At 44.3% G+C, this 27075-nt stretch overlaps 1 protein-coding gene across 1 annotated transcript; it reads left to right on the forward strand.

Annotated features, from left to right (window-relative positions):
• The first annotated feature begins 3865 nt into the window (after positions 1-3865).
• On the forward strand, positions 3866-8006 carry LOC123135350 (translation initiation factor IF3-1, mitochondrial). Its single transcript, XM_044554384.1, has 8 exons — positions 3866-4082; positions 4170-4266; positions 4349-4416; positions 4527-4625; positions 5299-5355; positions 5720-5788; positions 6324-6398; positions 6498-8006. Exons 1-8 carry the CDS (start codon positions 3909-3911, stop codon positions 7509-7511), a joined length of 1653 nt encoding a protein of 550 aa, XP_044410319.1. The 5' UTR covers positions 3866-3908; the 3' UTR covers positions 7512-8006.
• Positions 8007-27075: the final 19069 nt, after the last annotated feature.

The following is a 27075-nucleotide window of genomic DNA, read 5'->3' on the forward strand; positions in this document are numbered from 1 at the left end:
ACCCCTCCCACCCCTCCCAGGAAGGTGGCGGCGGGGCGCCTCAGCTGGCCCGGCTCCTTCCGTTCCCTCCTCCGGCGTCAGATCCCGTCGCGCCACGGCGTCGGCGTGCTTGCCGACCCCTCCTCCCTGGCCCTCGCCCGCCCCTTCCTCCGGGCTCCGGCTGCCCCGGTCGCTAGCCAGCGCGTCCTCGCCCCCGCTCGCCTTCTCCTGTGTCAGATCCGGGCGCCCGCCAGCGCCTCTGCGGTTGTCGGCGCCGGATTCCAGGAGGAGAGTGTCGGGGCTTCTTGGCTGGGTCGGTCTAGCCTTGGGATGCCGCGGTGGCGTTCTTCCTCCCGGGGCTACGGCCATGGCTCCAGGGTGGAGGCTCCATGGTGGATTTTTGGTGGTTGCCCGGCGGCGTCTACCCTTATAATGCACCGTCCGGGAGCATGACAGGCTAGCGCTCCATTCGCCCTCCTCCCTGCAGGTGCGGCTCCGGCACCGGCAGTCATGGACTTGCGTCCCTCCTGTGTCCATGCCTGTCCAGAGTAGCTCCTGATCCGGCGCCCCCCGTGTTGGAGTTGCGTCTTCTTCCGACTCCTCCGGCTTGTCGGTATCTCGGCGGCTCCGCACCCATCCCCTGCAGGTGTCCTTCTTTGGCTGATATCCACCCCAGTGCGGCTTCGACTCCAGCGTGCTCCTGGAGCTGCGTCCCCCTTCCAGCTCCTTCAGCTCATCGGTTGTCCCTGCGGCTCCGGTCCCGGCAGGCCGTATCTGCGCCTCTCTCCGGATCCGGGCTCGTTTGGGACTTCAGCCATCATCGCCCTCCCCCTTCCTGCCTGCATCATCGATCCAGCCACCTCCATGTCCCATCCGCCTGTTCTGCAGCTCATTCTTCCGGCGGCTCCCCTTCTTGTGGGGGTGGTTCCGGCCTACGGCCAGACTTCCTCATCTCTGAGTTTTGCTCCGACGGCTTGGGATTGCTCGGACTCAGCCAGGGCGAAAGCCCGACCTTTTAAGGCTGGCAGCGGCGACACCTGCGGGTGCCGTTTCCTTCCTGGAGGCGCTGTCATGGCCGCCATCTGTGCCCTACTTTGAGCGTCAGGGGAAACCCTAGGTCTGACTTTTCGGATCGGACGGCGGCGACGCCTCAGCGTCGTTCTCCTTCTTGAAGGCGTTGTCTTGTTTGCTCGCGGCGTCCTCGGCAGTGGATTTAGAGATGTCGGTCGTCTTGTTGCTTTTGGTTTGGGCTGCGTCCCAGGGCGTTGAGTTTAGCCGTGCTTTTCTCTTTTTGTTGGGCTGAGCATCCCATGTTTCTCTGCTCCGGGCGCCATGCTCACGCCTACTGCGTTCGTATCATGTGTTGTACCATCCCCTGTACTCTTTATTAACTTTTTCTATCAATGGAATGATACGCAAGCTTTGCGTATTCGAGAAGAAAAAGATGTCGTCGTTGTTGCTGTTTTGTTTTATTATTGTGATGATGATGATGATGATGAGAACATGGCACATATGAAGACAAATACAGTAATGTTGGTGCAGCTGCTGCAAATCGGACGACAGCAGTGAGCAGCTGCTGCCATCCATGTCATATTTTTGTTGGCCTCATCGAACGATCGGATCTGAGTATCCATCTCATGGCAGACAGGATCTCATCACAAAGAAAGAAAGAAAGAAACTCTCTGAGTACGTAGCTGGTGTGATTGCGTTGCCTGAATGATTGACTGATTGCCATCCGTTGAGATTTAGCATTTGTTTATTTATAATCACGTTTGCTTGCACTCGATCGTCGTCGTTAGCGGCAGATCGGATCGTCATCCCTTGTATGCATGGTTTATTTATTCATTCAGATAAGTTAAACTGAACTCGGGTACAGTCGAAGGGACCATGCCATGCCATGACGATGTTGATGCCAACCTGCATTACCAATCTCATCTCATCTCACCTTCCTCAACCTCCCGCCCGGCCCTACTGGCACAAGTGTGTGTGGGACAACCTACGTGCAAAAGTGGGAAAGCACTTAGGGCATCACCCATATATCGGTCCGCGGAGCGGTTCGGACGTGATTTCTCCCGCAAACCGGAGACAAAAGTGAGGGAGGTTTGTGGACCGCTCCCAAGCCTGCTTCATACCGCCCTGGCACACCAATAAAACCTCCCGCGCGCGCTCCCGCCCGGCACCAGCTGCACGCATTCATTCCGCCGTAGAGTGCGTCGCTTCGCATTGAAGACAGCTCTGGGCGGACGCGACCTCTCTTTGCCTCCGCCATTGAAGCGGCGCGTCGGCCGAAGGCGCCGCCCGGCTGAACACACCTCCTCGCTGCATTCATACGCCCCCATTAACCCCGCATGCAAGCCCAAAAAACTACTCCAGCCACACGTCCATTCATGAGCGGGCCAGCATTAAACGCAACACCGGCCAAGCTCCTCCCGTCCGCCCTTTATTTAAACAACAGCAGGAGCCGGACAAGAAGCACACCCTCCGCCGCTTCCCCAGTCTCCTCCTTCACCATTTTCTCAACCATTTCGATGACATCCGATGCGCGGGAAGAGCAGTTCCTCAGCATAACAGCCGGCATGGTGGCCCGTCGAGCCCGGTGGATACGAGCGAGGCAACTCACTGCTCCACCTCGCTCCCCTAGGCCGAACTTCTAGATGTTTTCCCCATGACAAGTATGGTATTGATGAAAATATTTCTTTTAGTAAACCACACATATCATTAATCAACAATCAGAATACATGTACAAACACACACGGGAATCGTCAGAGAAATCAAGGGTTGACATATGTCGTGAGAACTGTGTAGTGAGGACCCCAAGACATAGAAAGAAGACAAGACGGTCCATACGAGTTCCTGCACAGACCGAACCTAACAATTGTCAGTGGCAGAGCTACACTCAGATGTATGGGCTGGCTAGTTTGAAGAGAGATCCGATTTTCTAGAAATCAAGGCCCAAATTTACCCTTAGGCCTAGTCCGTCGCCACAAACCCAGCGGGCCATGGCCCAGTTTGCATCAATGTAGCTCCACCACTAATGGTTGTAACCAATATCCAACGCCGCCAAGACGCTAATCAAAGAAGAAGTATAACCTCCACCGTCGTCAGATCCAGGGAGCACCATTGCCATAAAGGCCTTTAGAGTCGATGATCAGGCCTGCTAAAAAGCAGCATAGCACATGTCGTCGAGGGAACATCCCCATGATGACCTGAACTCGAAACCGCCGCATCCCAACGACGTAGTTAGGAAAGAACGCCAGATCCATGAATCCCATTCCAGAAACTCCATATCACCGCGGCCCTCGACACCACTACTACCAAGAACAGCAACATTCGGAGAGGAAAAGAAAACCTAATTCAACCCCTAATGGAGAGTGAGAAGATGAGGCCATTGGTTTATCGACACCAGCATGGAGAGGGTCGCCGTGACGAGGAAGAAGCCAAAGCAACTTTATTCGATGCGGCGCCGTCCTCACCCCTCCGACACCCCCACTTGGAAGATTAAATCAACCCACCACCGAAGGGGAGAGCAGAGGAGGCGGAAACCACGGCATCGCCGTCTTCCTCCAAGGGAAGAAACTATCGCCCATGATGGCCTTTTTCCTGGAAAAGGGAGAAAGCGATACGGTAAGTTCATATGATTCTCATGCACATACGCAACCAAACAACATATTCTTGCTATTTGAGATCTATAGTTATGCAAAAGCAAAACGAATGTATATCTTAAAAAAATTGATTTATTTTTAGAGAGAGAGAAAAGAGAGGGAGAAACGATAGGAGGCCGTGAGTGAAATGGGCTTCGCGCGTGGGCCATGCTTAGCTTACACTCTCATTCCTGGGCTGCTGATCCGGCCCCTGGCGTGGAGGTCTCTCCCTCGGCCGACTCCCCTCCCCTCCCCCGCCGCCGCCACCACCGCCGAGGCTCCCCATCCATGGCTCTCCGCCGCGCCATCGGGTCCCTCGCCGTCCGCTCGCAGGCGGCATCATACTGCCTCCGCCGCGCCGCCGCCTCGCCGCCCACCCTCACGCCTCCCCCGCCCCCGCCCCCGTCCTTCCGCCGCCCGGTCGTCGTCCCCCGCCGCTCCTTCGCCGCCCCGCCGCAGCACGTACGTCCCCTCCCTCCCTTCCCCCATCCCTCTACTCCCTAGCTCCTCCTCCTCCTCTCACCGCCCGTGCCTTCTTCTGCTCGGAAGGTCAAGAAGGCGTTCAAGGACGCCGACGACGCCGACGCCGGGCCCCGGCTCAACAACGACATCACCGCCCCCTTCCTCCGGATCGTCACGGACCAAGGTGCGCTCCCCTTCCCCCCCACCGTCTCCCACCATTCACCGTTCCGATACCAAAGACACGATTTTTGTTCCAATTTCTGCAGGGCATGACGTTGTCCCCCGGCACGAGGCGCTCCAGACGGCCGCCAGGATGGGCCTCGACCTGGTTGAGGTACCGCCGCGTCTCGGTCTTCTTCTTCCTCAGTTGTTGTTTGTGCCAGGTGTTGCCATTTACACTTCTCGTACATGGTCACCATCTCGTCGTCGTCGCCGCCCGTGCAGGTCGACCGGAAAGCGGACCCTCCGGTGTGCAAGATCATGGACTTCCACAAGGAGAAGTACATCAAGGATGCCAAGGATAAAGAGCGCCAAAAGGCCAAGGTATGCGTGCGTGTGATGAATTTGCATTCTCATCGCTACTGGAGCTGAGTTGAAAATGAAATGCTTACAACAGAGCCATGTCCGTAATCATGTCAGATCTTGGGATTGTAAGGCACTTGGCAGTGCGACCAGAACCCGTTTGTGGTTGCCGTGCTGTGTCTTGCTGTCTAATTAGTGAAGCGGACCATTTACTGCGTCCAGTAGGATCTTGCTGCCGTATGTCATAAAATAAGATGATTTCTGACTGACTTGCCGCTGGATCCAGATTAGAAATATATATATATATATATGTGCTCTTGATGAAAAACAAGGCAATGCTGAATGTAGCCTTAGAAACTGAGCAAGTGGAAACAGTGTTAAACATGTACTATCTCCTTCCATGCTTGTCAATTGTAAATTGTAATTGTGTCCGACCATTGTATTCTCAACTAACAGCTCCTTGGTCTGTGTTAAGAAAAGTAGAAATTTTTAAGGGCTCTTGAAAATTAACGCTGTGCTAAATGTAGCCTTATAAACTGAGCAAGGGAAAACCGTGTTAACCATTATATCTCCCTCCCATGTTTATACTACTTCTGCAAAAGTCATGATAATGTGCACCTTCAATGGGCTTTGATCTCACATCTTAATGAAAATAGCACATATCTCTCCTTATTTTGCATCTGATTTTCTGCAGTCTGCCATTACTTTGCGTTGTGGAGATATCAAAGAAGTGAGGTTTAAGGCGAAAACTGTAAGTTTTAACCTTTTGTTAATTGCCGATTATCATCTTTCATGATTCTTTATTCTTATATGGAATGCATGCTTGATTACTACTCCCTCTGTCATGTAAGCTGTTTTTTGGGAGTATTTGAAAGGAAAACATTGGATTGGTAGTTGCTTTCTGCCATTAATAATGAATGTTCTTTTGTTCTACATAACGTTTTTGTTCGGTTGTGCAATGCATGATTGATTGGACTGCTACATCCTTTTTTCCTGTTTGTTTGGACCAATGCCTAGTTGAACTCACTCATTTCCAAAGTCATAGATATATTGTGTTCAATATGGAGGCCTTGTGTCACGTGTTGTTGTTGAGGAACATAAATTATTGTTTGCAGGAAATTAAAGACATGAAGGTGAAAGCAGATGCAATTACCAGGCTGATGGAGCGTGGGTACAGGGTGAAGGTAAGAGCGCTCACATACCTTTTTTTTGATTGTATGGTTCTGCAAATCTTTGGTGACAACCCAAGGGACTGCAACACGAATTTTAATAGATCTTATTCGTGGGTTTTGCTTTTTAACTTCTATTTTATACTAATGTTTACTGGGCAATCCCCAAGGAGGCCTTTTTAACCAAACAGTGTGCAATGATTAGGGGGCTTTTGTCGCTCTAGAACCAACGAGTATGATTGGCAACCAATCATCGGTCCGGATTCAGTTATGTATGTAGCCGAAGTGTAGTAAACTCTTAATTGCATGGTTCTCCATGTCTCCTTTTGTGCCTATATAATGGCAAGAGGGATGAAATGGTTTATTATCCAGGAGGAACTTTCTGGGAATAAACCTCTCTGTCTCATATCTTGTTTGAGCAACAACTTTCCTGTTTGATCTTATTTCCTGTTTGAGCAATAACCAATATGGATGTTCATATGCATATGTTTACCTTACATTCTTGGGTACAAGCTGTGAAGAACTGAATGATGATGCTCCTGTTTGGCAGTGCATGGCGATGCCCGCAGCCGCAGGTAACGAAGCAGAAGATTTAGGCGGACCGCTGTCTCGGTTACTAGGACTGGTGAGTACTCCGTTATGTACTGTTCCCCCATTATCCTTGGCTAAAAAATTGACACCTATGAATGTTTATTTATTTTCTACAATTTCACCGATTGAACAGATACAAGATGTCTGCACTGTGGAAAGCGGGCCTCATTTGGACTCCAAGCATGCGTATGTTATTGTCAGGCACGTGAAGTTTGCAACCAGGAAAGGTGGAAAGAAAGCAAGCCAGGCCATTGAAGACGCAACCAAAGGCACCCCCCGCGCCGCTACCTCCGAATCACCAGCCACTAGCGCTGATAGTGGGGACGAGACAAACGAACAGGGTCTGGAAGCTGAGGATCCCCGGGAATCTTCAGCGCAAAAGGAAGGGAAAGATAGAGAGTTTAGAGGCAATAACCGCGGTAAATTGGACAACAGCAGGAAGGCTGCTGCAGGAAGCAGGATTCGCCCTGGTCCAGGGGGACCCCAATCATCGCAACCTGGACTTGGTTCCAGGAGTGGAAATTCTCAGCAAGAGCAGACTAATAATGTTCCAGGCATGGCACCCGAGCAAACCAACAGGTATGCCAGCCGTAAGCAGCAGACCTCCACAGGCGACAACCAAGTTAGACCACCGCAGCAGGACCCGAGAAGAGGTGAGCATGAAGGCCGCTATCCAAGGCCTCCTTTGGAACAGCCTAGCCCGCCGCCGCCAAGGTTCAACCAAGGCAGTAGACCCCCACAGCAAGACCCGAGAAGAAACGAGAATGAAGACAGGTATCGGCGTCCCCAGGACAACCAAAGGCCGCCTCTGCAGCAGCCTGGCCCGCCGCCCCCAAGGTTCAGCCAAGGCAGCAGACCGCCACAGCAGGACCCGAGGGGAAACGAGAGAGGAAGCCATGTCCCACCGTTTAACAGCCAGCGGCCGCAGTTCCAGCAACCGAATCAGAATGCCGAGCCATCAGCAGGGAATGTTGGTGCTTCGACAGCAGCCAGGAGTGTGGGCGTGTTCAGCAGCCGAAAGCCAGCCACGGCGTCCGAGCCGAAGAAGACGGCGGACGGCGCGCCGTCTGGTGGTGCCGGTAAGCCTGCTGCCGATACCGGTCCGGCCAAAAGCTTTGGAATATTCAGTAAGCCTAAAAAGGGATGATGAAGAGAAAGAATGAGGCAGGCGGCGATGCTTGCGAAGAACGATGCTACGTTTTTTTTGTCGAATCGAAGGCTGTGATACGGGAGAGGAAATAACTAATATTCTGCTTTTGAGGGTGTATTTTTCGCGGTGGCTGTCTATTTGAGAATGTTTGGGTGACACCTTGATATGAGGGGAGGAAATTGTTGGTGGCGTCTGTCCATTGACTTGAGGTCAGGAGCACTGATCTGCTTGTCTATCATCGCGCTGTGTACTACCATTTTGTTGTTATTATTTATTCGGTCTAAATAAATATTTATTGAACATCGTTATTGGTTGATCCTTATGTAAACACAAGATGAACCCATGCAGTGTCTGTGGTGTGTGTCACAGCTATTTTTGACCTACCTTAGGACAGCAGCAGGCAATACTTGTTCAAGTTGTCTGTGCTTGTGTCATGTACCAACTGGTGAATTAATTAGCAGGGAGCCAAGAGGACATTATCATCTTTGTCTTTCATAAGAGCATGGTTTATAATACTCCCTCCATTCTTATTTACTTTGCATATTAGGTTTAAGTTTTGACTGAAGTCAAACTTTGTACAGTTTGACCAAGTTTGTAAAAAAAAAGAAACATTTACTATAACAAATTTATATGATGTGAAAATACATTCAATAATGAGTCTAATTTATTGATTTGTTATTGGATATGTCAATATTTTTATTTATAAACTTTGTCAAAGTTTATAAAGTTTGATTGACCAAAGCTAAGACGCGAACTAAGGGGCTGTTTGGATTGTGGCTATCTTTGCCCTATATTGCCACATTATTTTTGCCACACTTGTCTTACTTGAATTGTTCAAATTGTTAGCCATACTTTGGCTCGCCTAAGGAACCTTGCCACAATTTTTGTGTCTATGACATGTGGGGTTCACTGCTCATTTAAAAAAATCTTACCTTAGGTGTGGCTAGAACCAAACATCCACCTAACTTGATCAAACTTTCCTAAGGTGACGTGTGGCAAAGTGTGGCTAGGAACCAAACAACCCCTAAATAAAGACGGAGGGGGTACTACCAACAATCGGCTATAACGAGTTGCCATGTCATTTAGAGCCAATCTAATAGTCGACTTGCACAATGGTAAGTTTTAAATATGTATTATTTTATTAGTAGTTGGTTCACCTTACAATCTCACAAAGTGTCTTGGGTCTTGTGCTATAGCTGGCTCTTATTCAACAACCCACTTCCCTTCTATCTCCTCTTTTCTCTCTTTCAACTAAACGAAGATGCAATATTTTAGTCTTTATATTTATAGTCTGTTTATGTCACCTTATTATATTTGCTCTAACTTCTCGTCCACTGTTGTTCCAAATCTCTGTCTCTGAATGTGCGTGCTACCTCTTTTCTCCTAGAGTCTTCCTCACATCAATAAATCAAGTGAATCTCAAGTCTCTAGCTGCAAATTCGTGGGGTTGGCGATTTATTTTTCTTCAAGTTACAAGCTGGGAGCATCAACCCTAAAAGCCATTGTTAGTTTGTAACTAGGTACGCAAAATATGGATTTTTTCGCAGTTGGTTTGTATCTTGCCATTTAAGATGCAGCGATATATAAAAGATAAAAGAAGGAAATAATTTTCTTGAGTCTAAGAAGAAAATTGATGCGACAACCCAATTTTCCTTCGGGCGCGCCTATAGCTCATCGCAGCGAGTCTAAGCATCGCCTCACCTCTGTGTGACGCGTTACTGGGCCGGCACATTAGTTGCTAAGAATATTAGTTAATTCGTTCGCTTTTTTTCTTTAATTTTATAGTTTTGTTTGTATTTTCAAAAAAATGATTATCTATATTTCAAAACTATTTTACTGAAATTTCAAAAAGCATTTGAATAATTTATAAAAAAGGTTTCTCGCCATGCAAAAATTGTTCACGCATTTCATAGAATCTTCATGACATTATTTAAAATGTTCATACAATGTAAAGTAAATGCAAAGTTTTTAAATAAATATCTTACGATTCAAAAAATGGCAAACCGTAAAACTGAAGAAAACCGGTAAAGAAACATAGAATAAAAAAAACTAAAAACGGATGGAAAATAAAACAATGGGAAAAAGAAATAGAAAAAAAGTTAAAGAGACTCAGAAAACAGAAAACCACAACAAAAGTCCATCAAGAACTTTTGGGCGCCTTTTGTTGTGTCTAACGTACACAATTTTAAAATCAAAGCCAAGAAGTTTTGCGCGCCAAGGTTTGGCAGAAGGATGATCTAAACCAAGAACTTTTGCACGCAAGGTTTGGGAGAAGGAAGGAAAGGAAACCGAGGTAGGCAATGATGTCATCATATGGTTTATTTAGTACCAAACCAAGGACAAACAAACTTATTCTCAAGCAATTTTTAATTTCTCCTAATTTGGTTCCAATACAACATTGGGTTACAAATCTTTTTTGAAATGGTACGTCACAAATCTGGTAGATCTGGATAACAAGCAACACGAGCATTGAGACAAGATGATGGTTGATTCCTGGATGGATCAGGCTAGGCAGTGACGTTGGTTGGCCTGGGAAGGTATTTGCGCATCCACATCTCACGGTGGTCGATGGAGATCTTGACGAGCCTCTCACCGTTGAGCACCAGCTTCACGACCGCCTCTGTCTTGAAGATGATCCGGCCATACATGGGCATGTTGCCGCCTGTTGTCTTCTCCATGAGCACCCTCACCACACAATCACCCCATTTCCTGCATCCATCCATGACAAATTGCCAATCATCAGACATCAATGATACAAAGGTTCTATCCGAATCATGCATGCAGGTCTTAGTAGATTCAATTACTAGTCTAAACTTAATGAGTAGATCTAGTAGTATCCCAGTAGTACACTTACTCCCTGAAGTAGTCGAAGATCTCTTCGCGATGGAGATGCATGTCCTTGGAGAAGGTGATGAACATGGAGCGGCAGTCCTCCGGCACCAACACCGGTAGCGGGCTATAGGGCGCCATGAGCTCCGGCGGGTTCCCAACCAGTCCAGTTTCATACCTCTTGAGCAATACATTCAAGCGGTCGCTGAAGACCAACTTACCGGCGCCATCGAGGAAGTGAGCAACCCCACGGACCACTAAGTCCTGGTGGAAGGCGAAGAAGCCGGGCTTGATGTAGACGCCGCCTTGCATGCAGAGCGTGGAGATGAGCGGGATGGGCGGGAGCACGGGCACCGGGTAGCGGAGGCACTCGAGGACGGCGTTGGCCTCCTCAGCGACGATGGCCACGGCGCTGGTTTCAAGGCCGGGGACATGGTGGATGGCGGAAATGGTGCCCTGGTCCAGCCACACCAGCAGCGCCACCGCGTTCTGGGCCTGCTCCGGGTTGCCGCCCACGGAGATGAACCGCTCGTACGCCTCCCGCGCGATGCTGTACATGTACAGCACCTCCCGAACGGTCATTGTGGCCAACCCCTCCATGCTTGCTCCGGTCAACTGGATGAATGGATGGATGCACCGCCGGTGGCCGGAGAAAGCTAGCTAGCTTGGTGATGGATGGATGAAGAGTCAATGGGGAATGGATGGGTATTTGTAGCTGCAGGTCTGGTCAATGTTTAATGAGGTGCCAAAAATGGATTAGGTTCGAAGGTAGTTGCTCTTCCTTCCTTGGTTGGTTTTACATCCTTTTTTGTTTGCATAGTTCGTTTTACATCCTAAAATGTACAAATGTAATTAACCCCTTCGGATGCAGCACAATACATTGTATCCTGCTAAATATATGGCGTGGTGCACCTTTTCTTTTATTGGTATTGATTAATTTGGTACCAAAGAAACCATTCGATGATATCATCGCCTAGCTCGGTGTCCTTCACATCCTCTCCCAAGCCTTTATTGCACCTTAATTTGGTACCAAAGAAACCATATGATGGGTTATCGCCCAGCTCCGTATCCTTTGCATCCTTTCCCCAAAACTTGGCGCGCAAAGATTCTTGGTTCTGATTTTGAAACTATGCATATCAGACTGAACAAAAAGTTCAACCTTACCACGCAACGGTCACCCATGTCGCGACGTAGACCATTGTGCACTCCCCTCCTCTTTTTCATTATTTGGACACGAGCACCTATATGGGCTTTCCGCCAACCATGGTCTCCCCTCTGATCTCCCCATCCTTTTCAACTTTACTTTTCTCCTTTCTATTTTCCTTGTATTTTGTCGACACAAGGCACATGACACGTCATTGGGATCCATGTACCATTTCTGCTCCCTTGTCGGCATGGAAGAAACCGTGTCACACTGTTTGAATATCCTTTGGTTTCTTTCCCAAATAATCGGTGCACAACAGTTACAGGTTTTGGTTTACACTTCTTGTGTGCATCGTGTCAAGTAGTGAAGCAAGACTTTTAATTGTTGTTTCAAGCCACATAAGGACATACCCTCACATAACGACTTTCTTATGAATATTTTTGAATCCGCCAAGGCTCTGACGCGATAGTGAGACCACCAGAGCCCCCGCCGCCACTGCGGTGGTCGATGTCTTTCTCCAGCACATTCTAGATGGACTGGCGCCCAGGCCTTCTCAAGTTTGATCGGCTGTATGGTGTGACACTCCATCGAGACTCTGATTAGAACATCGAGGAATGTGACATCTACGGGAGGGGAGAGGATCCAGGTTGATGGTGATCATGGAATGTATGGTTCGTCTTGGTGCTTGGATCTTAGTGGATCACGGGCGTACTACTCTCCTGCCTGGTGTTTTATCACCGGCGGCGAAGTCGCCAACTTATGTATCGTGATTCGAGCCCCTAGTCATCGATGATGACACTAATCTGCGTGATGTGAAGGAGGTTGTTGTCTACGAGGCAATGTGGTCCTTTCCAATGTCGTTCGCAACGATCAAGGTGATCTGTGGTCTAATGTGTCTCAATGGAAGAACTCGAAGGAGGAGCTCGTGCATCGAGTATTCGCATCACAAAGTTTGTCCTATTGCCAAGTGAGCCTCTGTTGCTTTCTCGCTAAACCCTCGTCATCTAGTTTCATTACTCCATAGATCAAGGATGACAATTGGACATCAGCCGTATCTTGCCAAGGGGTCCACAACTGCTAGTGGAAGGGGCCTCACCGATGTCTGGATCTAGTGTAGCCGGTAGCCCTCGTGATATTCTTGTCGGCACGCCCATCATCGAGGACCACAATGGCTGTAGCTATGACTGTGAACCATGATCCCAGTGTGACAAACTTGGTGGATACAGACATTCAAAATCACATCCGCCTGCAGGGTGGGGATGAGCCGGTGACGACACAGAGAGGTGGGGCCCAGTCCTGCATTGCCCAAACAATAAAATGGCCCAAATGTGCTGATATGTCACAAAGGAAGGCCATCGTTCATGCATTGAACCATATCTGGTTTGACAGCTTCGGTCCCGGGCCTGTCCTCCATGGCATTTACAAAATTATGTCTGATGACTACTTTTCTCATACACATTGTACATTCTTGGTATATATGAGAAACATATTTTAATACGAGCTTAACATTTTTTAAAATTTATGTGTTTATGTTCAAATTTGTTAATACATGTTCTATATTAGTTGTATACACCAGGAAGATTTTTCTGTACACCTTGATTTTTTTAAATAGATGATTAACATTTTAAAAACAAATTATGTTTGATGACTACATTTTCATACACATTGTACATTTTTGGGTATATATCAGGAACATTTTTAATACATGTTTAACATTTTGAAATATATGATTAACTCATTTATACATCACCAATATATTTATAGTTATTTTATTTTCATGTTCACATTTTTAATACAAGCTATATATTCTTTGTATACATCAGGAACAATGTTTTGTACAGTTTTAACATTTTTGAAATAGCTGAATGTTTTTAAATAAAATTGTGTTTCATGACTGCCTTTTTCATACACATTGTATATGTTCGGTATATATCAGCAACATTATTTTATACAGGTTTAACATTTTTAAAATATATGATTAACATTTTTGATACACGATCAACATTTTTTTTCAAGTGCCCGATATACATGAAAAACTTTTTTAATAAAAAATGTATATTTTTTATATACAATTTTCATATACAGAGGAAAAATATTTTATACACAGTAATATTTTAGAAATATTAGATTAACATTTTTGAAAACAATTATGCAGCGTAATGCAAAGACCCACATCCCTTTAGATGATCCGGAGTTTGTCGCCGCGGCTCAAGCTGAAGGATGGGACATCCGTCTCACATGTCAGCCTCCAAACTCCCCTGACCTAAATATTCTAGATTTAGGTGTTTTTTGCAGCGCTCCAGGCTCTTTTTCAGAAGTTGTCTCCAGGTATTACTAGAACTTAGAAAATTTTGAATACGATTAATTTTGAGTTGCACTGAATTTGTCAATTTGTGCAGGTTCTATTGAGGACATTGTGTTGAAGTTGCAGCAGGCATTCGATGAGTATCCAGCTGAGAGAAGCAACAGAATTTTCCTCACTCTCCAATCCTGCATGATAGAAGTCTTGAAGCAATTTGGAGGAAACCGCTACAAAGTTCCGCACATGCGGAAGGCTGTGAGAGAGAGGCTCGGCGATCTCCCGGTGGCACTACAATGTGCTGCGAACATTGTTAATGATGCCATTGAATCCCTACCTGATGTTTAGTGATCACCATTCAACTCTTAGTGTTTGCCGTGCAATGGTCTTGAATAATGTAATCGAATTTAGTAGAGTATACGACAGTGTCATCAATAATCTTTAGTGAATGGACGTGGAGGAATTGATCCCGGGCACCAGTGATCCTGGATGAACAGTAAAATCCGAAAAAATAGTAAAAAAATTCAAAAAAGCTGAAATTTGTTGTCAAGAAACTTTGATGTTTTTTCTACATGCGTGCCAATTTTCGTGATGAAATGACATTTGTGGAGGTGTCAGCAAAAAAAAAACAAAATCATGCTCCAAAAAAACTGTTTTTGGAAGTATTTTGGAGCATCGATTTTGTTTTTTTTGCCGAGACCTGCATGAATGTCATTTTGTCATGAAAATTTGCACGCATGTGAAAAATATATCAATGTTTGTTGCCAAAAAAATTCAGATTTTTTTGAACTTTTTAAATATTTTTTCGTTTGTACTGTAGCAAAAGGGTGCCTGTGAGCTCGAGCTCACAATAGCACTTTCGTTAGTGAATGGGTTTCTTCAGTTGGATTGAATAATGTAACCGGATGGCAATGTTTCAATAATCTTGGCTTCATGCTTTTTTGACAGTCACTCGCAACAATAGAAGTACTCAGACAAAAGATCCACAAAATAGAGGTACCACAGTAAATTTATTTATGCAAAAGATCAACAAAATAGAGGTACCACAGTAAATTCATTGTTCCAGCCACTTGATGACACTCCAAGCATGGCATGGCCGCCGGCTCGTCTCATCTTTTCCTGATGGAACGGAAGTCAGATGCTTTACCTTCTCCCCGTCCATGGGAGCACAGTCCACCGGCTTGGTATCCTCCTCGTTGAGAAGAGAAGTTGCCAGCTGCATGGGATGCGAGGTGGCCGACGGATAGGAGTTCGTGTCGTGTTGATTCTCCATGTGAGCGAACGAAGAGAGGCGGACAGATTGGTCCACACAAAAGATGAGACCCGCCCTGATGGGTGACACGTGTCATTCACAAATCACAAAGCATCTACCCCACCCCCTGCATTCACAAATCACAAAGCATCTAATCTCTTCCCCCTGATTTCAGGTGAAGGGTGGGTAGATGCTTTGCGATTTGTGAATGCCACGTGTCATCCATCAGGATGGGTCTCACCTGCTAACTCGTGAGACCTGATCTCACAGAATTCTTTTCCGAATAAAAGGACGGTAGAAGATTTTTCTCTATAAATCTAAAGCCCTGCAGGATATGCACTAGTGCATGCAATCTTCTCTTTCCTAGCAAAACTAAAGCGCATGCACATCATATACGAGATGGGGATTTGCCTTCTACTTTTTTCTAGGAAGGTCATGCGTGGGTTGTAGCTTCTGTAGGGGTAAAAGATTCAACTAAAGGAATACACGTTACAATCTGAAATTTTTCACAAAAAACTATGGGTAATGTTTGTATCCGGTCGACCGGCCGAAACTGCGCCAGTCGCGTCCTGTCCACACGTATCCCACGCTCCGCCCTCTTTCCTTTTCGCTTATCCCCTTCCTCTTCCGCAAGCGTTCTCGACCATTCGTTCGCCCCCACCCTTGTTCTCCCCCTCTCCAATCCAGCTACAGAAACGCCTGCCCTGCTAGAGCGCCTCCACACATACGCCGTCGCGCGCTGCTGTTGGTGCCCGGGGCGACCACACCCCCACGAGCTCGGCTGTTATCATCTTTGCGATGGGGCGGCCGGCCGGCCATCATGTGCTGCGTGCGGCTCCCGCACTTGCTGGGACTGCAAGTACCGCAAAGCTGTGACGAGGCCGGCCATGGTGTGAGCTCGCATACGAAGCTATAACCATGGGGTGGCTGGCTGAATGCAATCCACGAGGATTTTTGCTACCACGGTGAAGTCTGCTACAACCAGAGGCAGCACACGGCAAAGCTGCATCCACGGGGCAAATATGCTACGACCGGGCGCCCCAAAATGCTTCGTCCGGCATATCTTTTGCTGGAACCGGCCCGGCGTCGGCTGCAAGAGTCGACGCGGCGGAGCTGCAAACCACGGCAAAAAATGTTACAATCGGCATACAAAAATGCTACATCCAGCATATCTCTTTGCTGGAACCAATCGAGCATGGGCGACGACGGCGAGACGGAGCTGCATCCACAAACAAAAATTGCTACGATTGGCGTGTTTTTTTGCTGCAACCAGTCGAGCGTCGGTGACGACGGCGAGGCGGAGCTGCATCCATAATAAAAATTGCTACCACCGGCATGTATTTTTGCTGGAACCAGTCGAGTGTCGGCAACGACGGCGAGGCGGAGCTGCATCCACAATAAATTTTTGCTACAACGTACGTATGTTTTTGCTGGAACAAGCATGAGTTTCGGATGGCCACCGAGATTGCCATGTCCATGGCTCCATACCCAGCAACGCTACGACGGCCACACAATGCTGGGGACAGCGATGGCTCGGTGATCCGTGCTACATCGAACACACAATGCTGCGTCCAACTCACGCCGAGCGAGATATAGCCGCGCCTGAGCTAGACTGCCCATTAGCATTTGTTTTTGAGACAAGAGTGCACATTAGCAAATTGTTTTAGCCCTGGCCTTGTTAATTTTTTTTAACACGATACAATCAAAGTCGCTTACATACACGAGCAGACTCTCACCTCTATGAACGCACGCATGTGCACCCTACCTCTATGAGTACCTCCGAGAGACTGAGCCAGCATTGCATCTTGACATTTTACAAAGTCACCGTAGATGCCTTACAGTTGAGGGGAACATTTCCTCCTACTGAACGAACATCGTGGCCTCGGTCACCTCCCGGTCCGTCACCACAACGTGCTATTATTTGTAAATAAATGAACCACTTCTTGAAAGAAAACCTAATCATGAACGTAGCTACACTTGCCAAACTTCAAATTGATCCGTAAAAAGAGAGTAGAGCTTGAACACACGGTACTATCAGTCTGTTCAGGCATGCAGCTGTAATTTTGAACTCACGGTACAGATAATTTCTCAGATTGTAGTTTGCCGCCGATCCGTAGAAAAATAGTAGAGTTTGGAAACACATCTAAATTCAGAAGGATATGGTAATCCAGCTAATCCAAACTTGACTATCAGCTTTCAATTCTCGCCACCGTATTTGGAAATTTCTCCAAAATAGACCATATATGGAAAGGTATGATAACCTGCTTATTATACAAATTATCGATTGATCTTCTTCAGATCATCGGATCTCTCTCTCCGGCCCTCTATATATACAGGATTATGTGTGGATGGAGAAATCAGCTCGTAGTTTTGCTTAGAACACATAAATATTCTCCTGTCAATCTCTTTTCTGTTGAAACAAGTGCTTTTGGTGCATCGAATTATTAAGATGGGCAAGTACACGACCCGCATCAGTGCTCTACTTCTCCTCTTGTGCCTTGCTACTACTACACAATGTAAGCAGGGGATACACATGCAATAGTTATTTGTCTACTCCCGATAATCGCTAGTCTTTACAATATAAATTCATGTGTAAAATTTTCTTATTTCTGCTGGAAGTAGGTAATGTCAATAATTGTTTTATCTGTTATTCCATAGGTCGAATCATCGATGACATCGACAAGGAGAAGATAAATGTATCATTGTGCGTTTACAAAGAAAGCCTTGATGACTACTGTTGCAAAGTGACGAATCAGTGTTACATAACAGTCGAGCAATGCCTTAAGGAGTGCAAAGGGACTGCAGGCATGGTGGCCGTGGCAACCCCTCCTTTAGCTACCCCGTCTCCATTCCTGTCAAATTGAACTTTCGATTGAAGAAATAATTTGTGATGTGCGGAAAAAATATATGAAATTGAAAAAGTGGGTCAATTGTCGTTTTTTTTTGAACAACGGTTGTCGTTTTATTGGTATAGCTTTGCGCAGCACTAGGGAGTAGAACAAAAAATGGACCATCGTTTTTCATTGGTTGATGCATCTTCCGCGACTGGAAATCATCACCACAGAATACACAGGATTTTCATTATTCACACCATCATTTACTTCCATCCGATGGCTGGAGGCCACATGTCCTGACGACTTAATGTGATCCCTTGTTCGTCGCTATTAGTATATCATTCATGGAGGAATGCATTTTTTAAACATTGTAGCTAAACTATATTATGTCCATACCTTAATAAAGGTGATGCGCCACTGTATTTTTGGGCCAGGCCCGTGTAATTTTGTAATACTACTTATAGGCTACTTTTTAGAATCCGTATTGTAGAGGAAACGAATCAGGAGGTGTTTTAGTCCCACCTAGCCAAGAGGGACGAAATCCCCTGTCATTCCCTCCTACAATTAAAGCCCTTGAGGCACCGTTAGGCTTTGGGTTTGTTTAGATTAAAGTTCATCATTGTGCAATGCGCGTACTTCGTTAGTGTCCAACGACCAGGCCAAGACGTTTCAGAACCCCACTTTGATCAATAAAACTTTTCTCTTAAATTCGCAATATCCAGATTGCAATTTCAGTTTATTGCTCGTTCTTTATTTGCTTGCAGCAAATAGACCCTCGTGGTTAGGTTGATCGTGCTCCGCGTGATCAATAACCTCTTGAAGTTGATTTAGCGATTGTTAAGGCACTATGTCTTCGCATGTTCGTAGTCAAATCGTCAAAGTTGGCTTCTACAAAAACGATAGCTACCATCTCATCGAAAGACGGGACACCTTCCCCAATAGTAACTTTCCACTAACCGATATATCTTCATTGTAGAGAGTTGGGATTTCTCATCTCATATCAAAATACACAGCACCAGACACGTGTTGTTGCCACACAGGCCTAGCTACCTCTCCTCTCACTCTAACGGAGGTGGAAGAAAAAGAACATAAGACACAAAGTTTTCGCGGCCGGCGCACGAACGCCGCAGTGGGCGCACAGACGCCCTAATCTTCTTCCTCTTTGCAATGGCTACATGGTTCACTTGGATGCTCTGGCTCTACCACCTACATTTGTTTAAGTAGCACACGCGCACACACGCTACCAGGGCAACAACCTGCCCGGCTCCTATGCCACTCACGCACAAGACTAGGCCAACATGCATACAAAGACCCACGACGCTAGCTAACAACCACGCATGACTAGTCAATCCACTAACCAACTAACTACATGCATCAAGATTAGTACTAACAACACGCACACGGACATACCTAAGCAACTACGGGATTGTACATATTTATCAATTGGTAGAATCTATGTAGGCCGTAATAAAAATTGGGTATCTGCCAAATTACTACCGACTTAAAGCAACATGCTTGGGACTATTTGCTGAGCTGATTTATGTGCTGCTTGCGGAAAATCAAAGAGAAGCAGCCAACAGGAAATATTATTCATGAAACAAGATGAGGTGCCAAAAATGGGCACCTCCGGCGGGAAAATTCTCTTGTTGGATCCGTTTCGGACGTACTTGCTCTTCCTTCCTTGGCTGGTTTTACATCCTTTTTTTTTGTATAAAGTTCGTTTTACATCCCGAAATGTAAAAATGTAATTAACCGCTTTGGATGCAGCGCTATACATTGTATACTGCTAAATATATGGCATGGTTCACCATTCTTTTCTTTGTATAGATTAATTTGATAGAAAGGAAAACATTTGATGACATCATCGCATAGCTCGGTGTATTTCATATCCTCTCCCAAACCTTTATTGCTCCTTAATTTGGTACCAAAGAACCCGAAAAAAATTGGTACCAAAGAAACGACTTGTCATCGACAAGCTCGGTATCCTTTGCATCCTTCCGCCAAAAATTGGCGCACAAAGATTCCGGGTTCTGATTTTGAGACTACGCATATAAAACTGAACAAAAAGTTCACTTACTATACAACGGTCCATGTCGCGACGTAGACCCTTATGCACTGCGCTCCTCTGTTTCATTATTTGGATATTAGCACCTATATGCGCTTTTCTGCCACCATGGTCCCACCTCTGATCTCTCCATCCTTTTCAAATTTAGTTTACTCTTTTCTATTTTCATCGTTATACCTTGTCTTTTGTTGACACAAGGAACATCACACGTCATTGGAATCCATGTACCGTTTTCGGTCCATGGACGGACATGCCCAATTCAGCTTGCTCCCATGTCGGCGCAGAAGAAACCATGTCACACTGCCTGAATATCCTTTGATTTCTTTCCCGAATAGTTGGTGTACACTTCTTGTGTGCACCGTGTCAAGTAGTAAAGCAAGACTTTTTTATTGGTGCGTCAAGCCACACACCCCACATAAAGACTTTCTTATGAATATTCTCGAACCTGCCAATGCTCTAATGTGATAGTGAGACCGCCAGAACCCCCGCCGCCATTCTGGTTGTCGACGTCTTTCTCCAGCACATTCCTACATGGACAGACGGACTGGCGCCCAAGCCTTCTCAAGTTTGATTGGATGTATGGCGTGACTCTCCATCGGGACTCCGATTAGGACATCAAGGAAGCATGACATCTACGAGAGGGGAGATGGTCGAGGTTGATGATGATCATGGATTGTATTGTTCATGTTGGTGCTTGGATCTTAGTGAATCGCGGGCGTATTACTTTCGTGCCTCATGCTCTATCACCGGCGGCGATGTCGCCAATTTCTGGATTGTGATTCGAGCCCCTAGTCATTGTTGATGACGCCGAGCTGCCTGATGTGGAGGAGGTGACTGTCTAGGTGGCAAATGTGATCCTTTCCAATGTCCTTCACAATGATCAAGTTGATTCGCGGTCCAATGTGTCTCAACGGAAGAAATCGAAGGAGGAACTCGTGCGTTGGGTATTCGCATAAAAAAATTGTGCTACTGCCAAGTGAGCCTCGATCGGTTGCTTTCTCGCTAAACCCTCATCATCTGGTTTCATTACACCATAGGTCAAGGTCGACGATTTGATGCCAGTGGCATCTTGCGAAGGGGTCCACATCTGTCGGTGGAAGGGGCCTCATCGATGTTTGCATCTAGTGTAGCCGGTAGCCCTCACGACATTCTTATCGGCACTCCCATGGTCGATGACTGCAGCAGATGTAGACGTTCAAAATCACATCCGCCTGCCGGGTGGGGATGAGCTGATGATGACACTGAGAGGTGGAATCTAGTCTTGCATGGCCCAAACACCCGGATGGCCCAAATGTGTTCATATGTCACAAAGGGAGGGCATCGTTCATGTGTTGAACTGTATCTCGTCTGACGGCTTTGGCCTGGGCCTGTCCTCCATGGCAATAAAACAATTATGTTTGATGACTACTTTTCTCATACACATTGTATATTTTTGGTATATATCACGAACATTTTTTAATATGAACTTAACTTTTTTTAATATATGATTAACATTTTCTTATACAGGATCAACATTTTTTTATAAATTTATGTGTTTATGTTCAAATTTCTCAATACATGTTCTATATTAGATGTATACATGAACATTTTTTCGTACACCTTGATTGTTTCTGAAATAGATGATTAACCTGTTAAAAACAAATTATGTTTGGTGGCTACAATTTCATACACATTGTACATTTTTGGTATATATCAGGAACATTTCTTAATGCGTGTTTAACATTTTGAAATATATGATTACTTTGTATACATGATCAACATTTTTTTAATTATTTTATATTTATGTTCACATTTTTAGTACACGCTCTATATTCTTTGTATACATCGGGAACAGTATTTTGTTCACTTTTAACTTTTCTGAAATAGATGATTTTTAATGAAATTGTGTTTGATGACTACCTTTTTCATACACATTATATATTTTTGGTATATATCAGTAACATTATTTCATACATGATTAGCATTTTTTAAATATATGATTAACATTTTTGATACACGGTTAATATTTTTTGAGTGCTTGATATACATGAACAACTTTTTTCATAAAAATGTATACATTTTGTATTAATTTTTCATATACACAAGAAACATTTTTATACACATTTTATATTTTACAAATGCTAGATTAACATTTTTCAGTAACAATTATGCAGAGTAATTTTTGTAATATATATTATTTAGAATGTTTCTGAAAGTGTAAACAAAACTAAAAGAATAAAGCAAAAAAGAAAAAAAACATGAGAAAAATAGACACAAATAAGGATGTGGCCTCCCGTGAGTTGGGCTGGTCCAGTATGGGGCTTCCTCAGGCGAGGCTAGCGTCCAACTCGCGTCGAGGGAGGTATGGCCACACCTGCGTTAGACTGCGCATTAGCAAATAGTTTTTGAGACAAGACTGCACTTTTCCTTTAATCACTGTACAATCAAAGTCGCTCACATACAAAAGCATACTCTTACCCCTATGAACCCCCGCACGCGCACCTTATCTCTATGAGTACCTTCGAAAGAGTGAACCGGCATTGCATCTTGAGATTTTACGAAATCACAACAGACGCCTTGCAAGCTACGGAAACGTCTCTCCCCAGTGAACGAACATCGTGGCCTCGTTCATTGACGCCTACGGGCCTGGCTTGGAGGTCTCAGCACCATTGTTGCCTGGCTACTAGTAGTAAATCAATGGACCACTTCTTGGAAAAGAAAACCTTTTTTTTTGCGGATATTGGAAAAGAAAAAAAAACCTATTAGTAGTACAGTTTGAACTCACGGTACTATCTGTCTGTTCAGGCATGGAGCTGTAATTTTGAACTCACGGCACAAATAATTTTTCAAATTGCAGTTTGCCGCCGATCCGTAGAAAGAGAGTAGAGTTTGGAAACACATCTAAATTCAGAAGGATGGTAATCCAGCTAATTAAAACCTGACAATCAGCTTTCCATTTTAGCCACCGAGAATATTTTGGAAATTTCTCCAAAATAGACCGTATATGGAAAGGTACGATAACCTGCTTATTATACAAATTATTGATTCATCATTTTTGGATCACAGGATCTCTCTCTGGCCCTCTATAAATACAGGATTATGTGTGGATGGAGAAATCATCTTGAAGTTTTGCTTAGAACACTTTTATATTCTTCTGTCAATCACCTGAAACAAGTACCCCTGTTGCATCGCATTATCAAGATGGACAAGTACACAACTCCCATCCGTGCAAGAGCACTGCTGACGGCTCTACTCCTTCTTATCATATGCCTTGCTACTACTACACAATGTAAGCAGGGGATACAAAATAGTTATTTCTCGACTTCCGATAATCGCTAGTCTTCACAATATGTATACATGTGTAATAATTTTCTTATTTCTGCTGCAAGTAGGTAGGTATTATGCTAGTGCATGATGACAGTCTTTTTTTTTGTCACATGCATGTGGTTCTTGTTTGTTAATCAATCGAAAATCATAGTACTAATGTCAATAATTTTTTATCTGTTCTTCCATAGGTCGAATCATCAATGGCATCGATAAGGAGAAGATCACTTTACACGGGTTGTGCGTTTTACACAAACCAGTCCTTGGTGACTACTGTTGCAAAGTGACGAATAAGTGTTACATATCAGTTGAAGCCTGCCTTAATGAGTGCAAAGGGCCTGCAGGCATGGTGGCGACGGCAACCCCTGCTTTAGTTACCCAATCTTCATTCCCGTCAAATTAAACTTTTGACTGAAGAAATAATGTGTGATGTGCGGAAAAATATTTGAGATAGAAAAACAGTTTTGCTAAAGCAAGTATGTCGGTTGTCGTTTTATTAGTATGTTGAGATTTAGGCTTGGGCAGCACTAGGGCGTAGAATAAAAGTGGACTCTTTTCTTTTTAGTTGGTTGATTACCCAGAACACGCGGGATTTTCATTATTCATACCATCAATTACTTTCATCCGCTGAAAGCCTTAGAAATTGCCACGGAAGCATATATTAGCTGTGAATAATCAAAATATTTATTTGAGGAAACTACAGCTTGCATGCGGCATATCTACCACACTCATATAAATCATGAACATTCTTCCATAGAAGATATTTTCCTACGTAAATGATACCAAGGTTTGTTTCCGTACAATTGCAGGCAGTGCTAAAAATCAGAGTTAATTGCATGGAAATACCATGGTTGGGGCATTACATGCGGATTGGTACCGAGTTTGGTAATTTTGGCATGTCAGTACCAAGTCTGGGGCTAGCCATTGCACAACGGTCTAAACTCTGTGTAAACACGTATTGATGCTGAAACTGACAGCTAGGGCCGACATGGCATGTTCTTTCATAGATAAACCCTTGCTTTATATGTAATCACGCAGACGGCCTTGTTTGCAAAAAAAAAAACTAAAACTTTTTTTCCTGGAATGAGAAACCAGCGCACCTGCGGTTTCGCGCTCAGAGCAGCACACCACTACACCCATGGATATATATAAACTTTACCATGTTTTTATGTGTTTTTTTAGATTTCTTTTATCCTCCATTACTTAATATTTATTCAGATCATTGTATATTGCTTTCTTAAATATTTCTAACAAAAATGTTGATCGTATATTTATACAATAATGCTCAGTGTGTATTTACAAATAATATATAAAAATTAATATATATATATATAAACTTTACCATATTTAAAAAAAATCATGGCATAATTAAAAAAGGTCATTGTATATTAGAAAAATGTTCAATATATGGAGTAGTTTTTAGTTTGGTTGTGAATAGACCATGATTTATATGATTGTTTCCCAAACTACTAAATGTGTACATGCATTGCGTGTGATATTCAGTAGTATATGAATTCCTCACGTATTTTAGGTAGAATATTATTTACGCACTAACTATATAACTAGAGTCGATAATGATATTTTGTATAATATTTTATTGCATGCTAACCATGTTTAGTACTCACGATTGGAGCACTCTCGTTCATTGGATTGACCTGGTTTGGTGGTTGAGATTAATTGGGTCTGCTCCTCTGAGTATTTTCATATTTCTATGTATAAATATATAGATAGATACTACATGCAAGCTGTAGTTTCCTGAAGTAAATATTTCTATTATTCACAGCTAATAAATGCTTCCAATATATAGGCTTCACAATTTCTAAACATGGATGATTTAGCGGACCTATTTCACGGAAGTATTTGCTCGTATGAAGAAACAAAACCGTTCTCGGGTGGGGATTTTGTATCCAACGAAAAAGAAAAATGTAAATTTCTATTCCGAAAGATTCCTACTCTCTAGTGCTGCCCAAAATCAAATCACAACATGACAAATATAACGACAACATAGATACTTCTTTTTATTGCAATTGTTTTCTGCACATCATACATTATTTATCCAATCAAAAGTTCAATTTGACGGGAATGGAGATAGGGTAGGTGACGGAGGTGTTGCCCTTACCACCATGCCAGCAGAAGGTTTGTTGCACTCAGCAAGGCATGCCTGAAGGTCTATGTAACACTTATTCGTCACTTTGCAACAGTAGTCACCAAGGACTGGTTTGTCTAAAACGCACAACCCGTGTAAATGGATCTTATCCTTATCGATGCCATTGATGATTCGACCTATGGAATAACAAATAAACATGGACATTAGCATGATTTGGATTGATTAATAAACAACCACCACATGGGAAAAAACATGGCTCTCATGCACTAGCCAAATACCCACTTTAAGAAAAAATAAGAAAAGTATTACACATGTATACATACTGTAAGACTAAAGATAATCAAACGTAGAACTAACTATTTCGTATCCCCCCTGCTTACATTGTGTAGTAGTAGCATGACATATGAGAAAAAGAACCAGAGCCTGCAGTAGGACTCTTGCATGGATAGGAGTCAGGTACTTGTCCATCTAGATAATGCAACCCTATAAGGACACTTGTTTCAACAGATCTAGAATATGATTTTTCCACCCTCACATAATCCTGTATATATAGAGAGAGATAGAGCCAGAGAGGCCCATTCCATTGTACAACAGTAGAAGCAATAATTTGTATAATAAGCATACTGTTATACCTTTCAACATATTGTTTTCTTTTTACAAATCTCCATGCTTATGGTGGATAAAAATAAATGCAGATTGTTAACTAATATTTATTATTAGTTGGATCATCACCATTCTACTTTTAGAAGTGTTTCCAAATTGTACTATCTTTTTTCAATCTGAAAAATTATGAATAACATGAATTTTCAAAATTACAGCTTCGTTCTGATCAATAAGGTAGCTTTTAGAAGATGCTACTCATCTATTAGTTCTAGATAGCAATAACGAACTTGGCATCAAGTTCAGACGGCTGTTAAGGGGCACATACGAACGATGATCTGCCACCCATGTTGGTGGAAGTGAGCAAGAGGGTCTGGGACATCTTGGAGAGCCCAGAATGATCTTTGGAAGATTAAGCTTAGTAGAGATGAGTCCTTCATAGATCCAATGGTTGCCGCGGTGATGCATTGGTGGCCGTGAAAAGTAAATTAGAGTGATGGGCAGGATCGATGGTATTTTTCAATGACGAAGCACTTTAATCTTTTGAGGAAAGTCATGCATATAATCAAGGAAAAATATGGAGTTGAATTGTATGGTCACATTTTTCATTGTGGGAGATTAGGTTAAAAGGCACGATCAGATTATTGAAGGTATGATTAATTGATCTTTGCCGCCTCAAGAAATTCTGGACTCACACGAGACAACGCCTGGCAACAAAATATCTTTGACCAGAACATGGTGATCGGGATGATGGTTGTTCTGAATTAACAAGGGTCGGTAAGAGGACTACTACTGAAAAAATCTATGTGTCTAGGCTTGATGTTCAGACAATAGCTAGTAAGATATTTTGACTGGACGACTCATCAGAGAGCACACCAATGAAACACATTGGTAATGGTGGCCCAAACAGAGAGAATGAGTTAAACATCTTGGAATTGAGTCCAATCCTAGCAAAACCCCAAGCAGGGAGGTGTCAGAAACTAAGAGTTGGAAGATCTCTAAGAGAAGGCCTGTAATTGAGGGTTTTGAACGAGGCGACCACACTGAATTTGATGAGGATCCGAACAAGGAAGGTGGTAGAGGTACCAAGATAATTGACGGTATGGCACGTCATGAAGGCAATCGAGA

Source organism: Triticum aestivum, chromosome 6B, assembly GCF_018294505.1.
Source record: "Triticum aestivum cultivar Chinese Spring chromosome 6B, IWGSC CS RefSeq v2.1, whole genome shotgun sequence".
Lineage (NCBI taxonomy): Eukaryota > Viridiplantae > Streptophyta > Magnoliopsida > Poales > Poaceae > Triticum > Triticum aestivum.

Bases quoted from the DNA above. Each gene is read 5' to 3' on its own strand.
- LOC123135350 (XM_044554384.1), top strand. From the start codon at position 3,909: ATGGCTCTCCGCCGCGCCATCGGGTCCCTCGCCGTCCGCTCGCAGGCG. The intron at 4,267-4,348 runs GTGCGCTCCCCT...CAATTTCTGCAG, and splicing joins CCGGATCGTCACGGACCAAG to GGCATGACGTTGTCCCCCGG. The intron at 6,399-6,497 runs GTGAGTACTCCG...CCGATTGAACAG, and splicing joins TGTCTCGGTTACTAGGACTG to ATACAAGATGTCTGCACTGT.